The 8,217-nt window shown below is 35.9% G+C and overlaps 1 protein-coding gene across 1 annotated transcript in view; it reads left to right on the top strand.

Moving 5' to 3' along the window:
* The window catches only part of CEP350 (centrosomal protein 350), a 151,046-nt gene that overhangs the window by 27,318 nt on the left and 115,511 nt on the right, over positions 1-8,217 (top strand). Inside the window, exons 4-6 of the mRNA XM_037737047.1 lie at positions 320-434; positions 1,816-1,975; positions 7,072-7,694. Of these exons, the coding sequence (XP_037592975.1) occupies positions 320-434; positions 1,816-1,975; positions 7,072-7,694 (898 nt within the window). The remainder of the gene's footprint in view (positions 1-319; positions 435-1,815; positions 1,976-7,071; positions 7,695-8,217) is intronic.

Genomic DNA, 8,217 nt, shown 5'->3' on the forward strand with positions numbered 1-8,217 from the left:
AAAAAAAAAAAAAAAAAGTCAGATAATTTACCACTTTAAAAATACTCAACAATTAGAAAAATAGGTCAGCATGTCAAATGGAAACTGTGATACTCTTCAGAATCTTATTGATTTTCTTGCTTAAATTTGGGCAGCATTGTGCCAGATGTAGCTAAAATAAAAAATGATGAAAAACAAATATTATAAGAAAGCATTCCTGAGTTTTTTCTACTTTGGAAAAAGGTGTTGGGCAATATACTTTTAAATAACCATGTAAATTGATGGTAGCCGGATTATTTACAGAATTAACTTATGTCTTGTAATGGTGTTTAAACTTTAGCTGAGACACATTGAAAACAAATTAGAAGTAGCCCCTACAAGTACAGCTGTATGTGATTCTGTCATGGATACCAAGAAGTCTTCTACAAGTGCCACCCGAAAAATAAGTAGAAAAGGTATGTATGAAGTTACTTCCAAATATATAGATATATTAAATGTAAATTAAAAGAAAAACAGAGACAGCTAGGACTATAGGTGTGTACCACCACACCTGGCTAATCTTTTTTTATTTTTTGTAGAGACGACATCTCTCTATGCTGCCCAGGCTTGTCTTGAACTCCTGGCCTTAAGTAATCCTCCTATCTTGGCCTCCTGAAGTGCTGTGATTATAGGCGTAGCTACCACACTCTGCCTTAAATAAGTTGTTGATTTAGTAGTTTTGTTTCAGTTTAATTTCTTCTTATAGTCTCGTGTTGCTTGCTTTTTTGTCAGAGACGTTGACATTTAATTTTTTTCCCATTGATATTGAGTAGCTATGAAGCAGCCCCATATTCAGTTACCGTAGATGGTGTTTTCACCATCTTTTGATCAGGAACTTTAGCACTATTGCATCACCCTTGACAGTGAGTTTTCATTTGTTTCTAGCAATGAGAATTTAATTTTGAGGTTATATATATCTGACTTTTTTTTTTTTTTTGTAATTGACAGATATATAGCGCTTTGGAAATGAAATTTAGTTGACTTAATAAGATGTATTTTTTATTGGGATTTAAAATCATAAATGGAGTGTCTTTCATATGGTGACTGTCATAAACTGATACAATGCAAATGTTTTCTTTGGTTACCTTTTGCTTTTGATTCTGTGTTTTCTTTTTCCTTTTTTGCGATGGAGTCTCACTCTGTCACCCAGGCTGAGTACAGTGGCATGATCTTGGCTCCCTGCAGCCTCTGCCTCCCGGGTTCAAGTGATTCTCTTGCCTCAGCCTCCTGAGTAGCTGAGATTACAGGTGCACACCACCACACCCAGCTAATTTTTGTATTTTCAGTAGAGACAGGATTTCACCATGTTGATTAGGCTGGTCTCGATCTCTTGACCTTGTGGATCTGCCCACCTCAGCCTCCCAAAGTGTTGGGATTACAGGTATAAGCCACTGTGCCCGGCCATTCTGTGGTTTCTTAATTGGTGGGTGAAATCCTCCAGGTCAGTACTGTCTACTTAAACTGTGAGAGAGTTATATATATTTATCTTTTTTTTTTTAACCTGGGAGTTTGTTAGGTTATATCTCATACTTTTAAGTGAATGAGAGCCATTGACAAAAATAAATTTTATATTGTTTGCTCAGAATACAATCTTTCTCTGTCAATGGAGCTACTTTAATAATTTAACCTGAATGTTTTTCATCTACTTATGTAATATCCAACTAGAGATACTAGAGCTATAATATCCAACTATTAGAAATAGTAGATACTTAAATTATTTTTTTTAAAGATACTAGCTAAATTCAGAGGCAGTTGTATTTTATATCATATGTTTTCATAGATTTCCTTTTCCTTCAGATGGTAGATACCTGGATGATTCTTGGGTTAATGCTCCAACCTCCAAATCCTCTAAATCACGGAAAGAGAAATCTCGTAGTCCTCTCAGAGTTACCACCCTGGAGAGTAATGTGAAGAAAAATAATCGTGTGGAATTTCGTGAACCTTTGGTTTCTTATAGGTTAGTATTGAAGAAAAAAAAGTATCAAATCGGTTTAACCTGTAATATTTACAGTAAGAGTATACTTTATTTTCTGAGTTTTTTTAGCACTCTGGTTGTGAAATAGTATAATACTCTAATTACGTTTTTCATTCTCCACAAAAGATGGCTACAAAAGATAGTGCAAACATGAAATACTGACTGCAGTAGCCTCTTTTAGAGATAAATATTTGAGGGGGAAGAAATAGTAATAGTTGCCCCAGTCCACCTTTATTGTAATGAATATGTTTCCTAGAAACAAATTATTCCATCTCTGGAAGTGTGGCTTTTTTGCTTCTTCTTAATATCTCAGATAATTTATTTTATTTAATATACTTTATATTGCTTACATTTTTCTTTTTTGGGGGGTAGCATTAATTAGTTACATAAAATTTCTGTCTTTTTGAGAATGTGAATTGATTTATTATTTTGTTGCCAGTGGCTTTCAGTAACTTAGATGTTAAAGATTGATGTATGAATTTTGATAGTATAGATAATGTAAAATGTTTTGCATTTTTATTAACATAGTTTAAGATATTTAGCTGATAAATTTACAGAACTTTGTACTTGAGGGACACTTTACTAATGATTTCAGTGCATTCATGTTCTTAGTATAGCAAATATTAATAAGTAAAAAACACCAGGCCTGTTTTTTTTGTTTCATTTATAAGCATTTTTTGTGTTTTAAACACAAATCAAGAAGTTTCATGAAGAACTTGGTAGTTCTAGGTATATGTTTGTACTCTTAAATTTTATATAACTTGGGAGACGGAGGTGGATTGTAAGTTCAATTTTTAATATGTTGCCTTTGATGCAATTTTGAATTATCTAGGTGAAAATATTAGGCATTTAAAAATTTGGGTAAGAATGTATGTGGGATGGCCAGGGCTGGCAATATAAATCTGGGAGGTATCAGTAGTCTTGAAGCACTAGAAGTGCTGGTAAAAATATAGAAAAAAAGCCAGGGGTATAATCTGGGTAAAGTTCAGAATTTTAAAAAATGGAGAAGGGAAAAGTGTGAAGAAGAATAATCAAAGTTCAGAGTCTCTAAACACACAGATATCAAGCAACTTGCCTAAAGACATAATTTTACCAGAATTGAGACTGAGTTGCTGACTTCATATTTATGTTCAGTGTTCCTCCTGCAAATAATACTACTTTATATTTAAAAGTATGGAAATTATGGTTTTTTGTTTTTGAAGCAAGGTCTTGCTTTGTTGCCCAGGCTGGAGTGCAGTGGCACAGTCATGGCTCACTGCAACCTCCACCTTCTGGACTCAGGCAACCCTCCCACCTCAGCTTCCTGAGTAGCTGAGACCATGCCCGACTAAATTGTGTGTGTGTGTGTGTGTGTGTATGTGTGTATTTTTTATAAAGATGGGTTTTCACCATATTACACAGGCTGGTCTTGAACTCACTGGCTTAAGTGATCCACCTGCCTCAGCCTCCCACAGTGCTTGGATTACAAGACATGAGCCACTGTGGCTGGCCTGTAAATTATGTATCTTTTAAGAAAAAAATACCCATTTTTGTCTTTTTATCTGTCTTATCTCTGTGGAGAGATGTCTGGAGTGATCCAATATTATTTGATGTTCTTTCTATATGAGATATTGGGTTAAATATTTACATTTTATTTTGTACTTTATAGCACTAGGTCTCACATGTTTGGGTTTCAGAAGTCTTCACTCTTTTTTGTTTTTTTTGGCGGGGGGGCAATTTCTCCTACAAATAGGTGCCAACTTCTTTGAAAATTGAGACTCTGTGCTCAGCTTTACTTTGGGCAAAACACATGATTTTGGGACCCTGAGATAGAGAAGTGAGACTTTAATCCAAACCTTCCAGGAAAAGACATCAGATTTCATTTTTATCCCTTTGTTCCTCCCACAATCAGTGAGAATTTTTCTTGCCTGACAGTTAAGGATTCTTTTGAAAAAGTCTTCATTTTGGCATTATCTTAACAACCAGTGATACCTCATGCAGATCTAGATAGATCTAATATTTGTGTTTTGGTAGAGATGGGGTCTCACCATGTTGGCCAGGATGCTCTGGAAAAAAAAAAAAAAAAAAAAGGAAAAAATACCCAGAGGATAGCTGTGAGTGGAATGCCCTCCACCTGGTGGATTCCATTCATCACTTAAAACTCTTATTACTTTCTGTGGGGAAAATAGCTAGATCTGTTTCTACCCCACTGTCATTTTCCCAGCCTAGTTCATCATCCTCCTCTGCTCCCATAGTACTGTGTAACTTCCTCTGTTAGAGCATTTTTAGGTTACATTGTGTTTTGGTTCCATATCTGCCCATTAGTCTATCTAAAGATATACATTTTATTCTCAAGCCATTAGCTTAGTGCCTAGCATGTACTAAATATTAAATAAATATTTTTTTCTAACATATTACCAGGAAAAAATTCAAATTTACAGAAAAGTTGAAAGAACTGTATAGTAAACATTCTTATATGTATTCAGTACATATTTAATGGTGAGTGAATGAAAGACTGTGTGAAATTACTTTACTTTTTGTTGGGGAGGTGTTAATTTTCTCCTCTCTTGAGATTCGGACGTGATATGTAACCTACCATTTTATGTTTTATTTTATTCTCTGCTTATGCTGATTTTGGAATTAAATTATTTTAACTGAATTGTTGCAGTCTTGTTAAGATAGTGAAAATCTTATTTAGCTTTGGTCTTTGATGGCAGGATTTATTTCACAGCTCTTTCTCTCTGTCTCCCTCCCTCTCCCTCTCTCCTTTCTTCTCTTTCTCTCTCTCCTCTCTTTCTTTCTTCCCTCCCACCCTTTTTCCCTTCCTCTCTTTCTCTTTCTTTCTCTTTTCTTCTTCTCTCTCTCTTTCTTTCTTTCTCTCTCTTCCCCTTCGCTTCCCCCCTCCCTTTCATTTCCCTCTTCTCCCCTTTCCCTCTCCTCCCCTTCCTGCCTCCCTTCCTCCCTTCCTGCCTCCCTCCCTGCCTCCCTTCCTCCCTTCCCCCTTCCCTCTCTCCCTCCCTCATTCCCTTTCTCCCTCCCTTGTTCTCTTGCTTCCTCCCTCCCTGTGTTGCCCAGGCTGCAGTCCAGTGGCTCAATCACACACAGCTCACTATAGCCTAGATCTCCTGGGCTCAAGCCATCCTCCCACCTCAGCCTCCCGAGTAGCTGGGATTACAGATAAGCACCACCATTCCAAGCTAATTTTTGTATTTTTTGTAGAGACAGGTTTTTGCCATGTTGCCCAGGCTGGTCTCAAACTCCTGGGCTCAAGCAATCTGCCCACTTTGGCATCTCAAAGTACTGGGATTACAGGTGTGAGCCATCACATTTGGCCATCCCCATCTTTTTCAATAATCAGCCACTTAGAGCAGGGTCTAAAATTTTTTGGGTTGTGGACCCTAATGGGAATCTGACAGAAGCTATAGACTGTGGTTTTCTTAGAAAAAATGCACATGTTCATATGCTACCAGTAGAAACAGTTACTATGTTATGTTGTCATGGCTTTAAGAATCTTTGTAGTATTGAGGGTTTTATGCCTTTACCTGAAATGCCCTAGATCAGAGCACTGCTATACAATAGAACCATTAATGTGAGCCACACATGTAATTTCAACATTTTTAGTATTACACACAAAAAAGATATTTTACATTCCTAAATTTTTAGAACCCAGTATGTAACTTACATTACAGGACCTGTCAGTTTTGATTAGCCACACACATATCGTGTGCTCAATAGCCACATGTGGCTAGTGGCTCCTGTTTCAGACTTTCAGGTCCAGCCTGTTGTTATAGCTGGCTTTATAATTTTCTTGACATTTTTTTTCATGATTCGTGTGCTCTTCTCACTGCTGAAACATTTGTCTTCATTAGCCTTCCTTTTCATAAACTGCTTTCCTAAAATAAGGCTTGGCCAGGCACAGTGACTCACACCTGTAATCCCAACACCTGAGGTCAGTAGTTCAGGACCAGCCTGGCCAACCAACATAGTGAAACTCTGTCTTTACTAAAAACAGAAAAATTAGCCAGGCATACCCCTGTATTCCCAGCTTCTCAGGAGGCTAAGGTGGGAGAATCGCTTGAACCGGGGAGGCAGAGGTTGCGGTGAGCCGAGATTGTACCACAGCACTCCAGCTTGGGTGATAGAGTGAGACTCCTTCTCATAAATAAATAAATGAAATTAAAATAAGTCTTTTTGGAATGCGTGTAAAATAAAAATAGTCTCTGAAAGAGGATTTTTGCTAGTGTTTTCTGTGAGCAATGAATATTGACTTGTGAGAGGTACTTTGGCTTTGCCCAGTCTTCTTTACTTACTCCTGATTTTCTAGATATGCTTTATAAAGTTTGGAGCTGCCAAAAAGTACTCTGTGGTTAAGAGATTTAACATTACTAAAGATATTTACTTGGAGGAAAATATTTATTGTCCTTTTATTTTATTTCTATCCCAAGTCTATTTATTAATTTGGTTCATTCTTTAGAATTGACATATATGAAATGCCAGTATTTGAGAACTTTTTTTCTTGGTAAGATTTTATAGAGTAGCAAATAACAGATTTTATTGACAATTGTTAAGTGGATAGCCAAATTCAGATTATAATCCTTTTTTTCTGGAGTTCTTAGGAAATCTTTCTACATATCTTTTGCATATTTCTTATGTTATAATATGCAGGTTGTTATTTAGCTTATTTGCCATTTTACTTGATAGAGGGGACATTGACTATTGAGTCTTAATATTACTAATGGTTTTTTTGCGATCTTTAACTGGAATTTCTAGGTTTTTAATTTTTTGGTCTGTAATGCTAGCTGAGAGTTCTCATTCAGTTTGTATGACTGGTTTCAATTTGACTAGTTTTTGTACTTTTATGAAAAGCTTTTTAAAAAATTTAGCTTTAAAATTGACAAGTATAAACTATATATGTGTAGTGTACAACATGATGTTTTCATATATGTATCCATTGCGGAATGGCTAAATCAAGTTATTTAACATGTATTACCTCGCGTACTTATTTTTTTGTGGTGAGAACACTTAAAATCTACTTTTAGCAATTTTCAAATATCCAATATATTATTAGTTATAGTCATAAAACTTATTTTTTATTGTAGGGAAATCCATGGTGCACCTTCCAATTTGAGTTCTAGCCATCTGGAGTCAAAGCATGTATATTGTGTAGATGTTAATGAAGAAAAGACTGAGAGTGGGAACTGGATGAAAGGCAATGGAGAAGAACGGAATATGCATAGCTGTGATTTTGAGAGCTCCCAATCATCTGCCATCAATGATACATTTGTTAGGTTTTTAAATGATCGACCAGCAATTGATGCACTGCAAAATTCTGAATGTTTAATTAAGATGGGAGCTTCTACAAGAACTGAGGAAGAAATGCCTAGCAGAACAAAAGGAAGTGAGAACAATTTGAAGCTTTCTGTGAATAACATGGCCCATGACACTGATCCAAAAGTGTTACGACTAACTGACTCTTCTCCATCCTCTACTAGTACTTCTAATTCCCAAAGATTAGATATTTTAAAGCGGCGACAACATGATGTCAAACTGGAAAAACTTAAGGAACGGATTAGAAAACAATGGGAACACTCAGAAGAAACAAATGACCGAGGCCAAAGGCTGGGTCATATTGACCATCCAGTAATGGTTGTTAATGTTGATAACTCAGTAACAGCAAAAGTCAGAAAAGTGGCAACAGCACCACCTGCTCCAGCATATAAAGGTTTGTAATCAGTTTTTATGTCTTCTTTTCCCAGCTTCCTTGTTCTTCTTTCTCCTAGCATGTATTTGAATAGAGAGGATCATCTTTGGAACAGGATGTTATTCTCAAATCAACTGTGTAAGAAATTATTTCAACATACATGTTAAAAATGCAGATTCCTAGAGCAAAAAATTCCTAGTCCTAAGTCAGATTTTCTGGGGCTGGGTCCAGAATTGGAGTTTTTAATGAGTCCTTCAGGGGATTCTTGTAGTTTGAGAACCAATAATGGACATTTACTAAGTTACACAAATAATAATTCATCCTGTTTTCAGGGAACTGAAAGAATACTGCCCTTATCATGTGCTGCCATTGTATTTGGATTGGTATTAGGAATTATTTCAAAAGTAATATTTGAAAGATAATTCCATTTCCAATGAATATTTGAGTACAAGTATCTTGGCACTGACATTGATCCTGTTGATACTTTAACCTTCAAATGTTAACATGAATGATTTACTGCCCCCATATTTTTTTTTTTTTTTTT

This window comes from Cebus imitator, unplaced genomic scaffold, assembly GCF_001604975.1.
Source record: "Cebus imitator isolate Cc_AM_T3 unplaced genomic scaffold, Cebus_imitator-1.0 Scaffold33, whole genome shotgun sequence".
Classification (NCBI taxonomy): Eukaryota; Metazoa; Chordata; class Mammalia; order Primates; family Cebidae; genus Cebus; species Cebus imitator.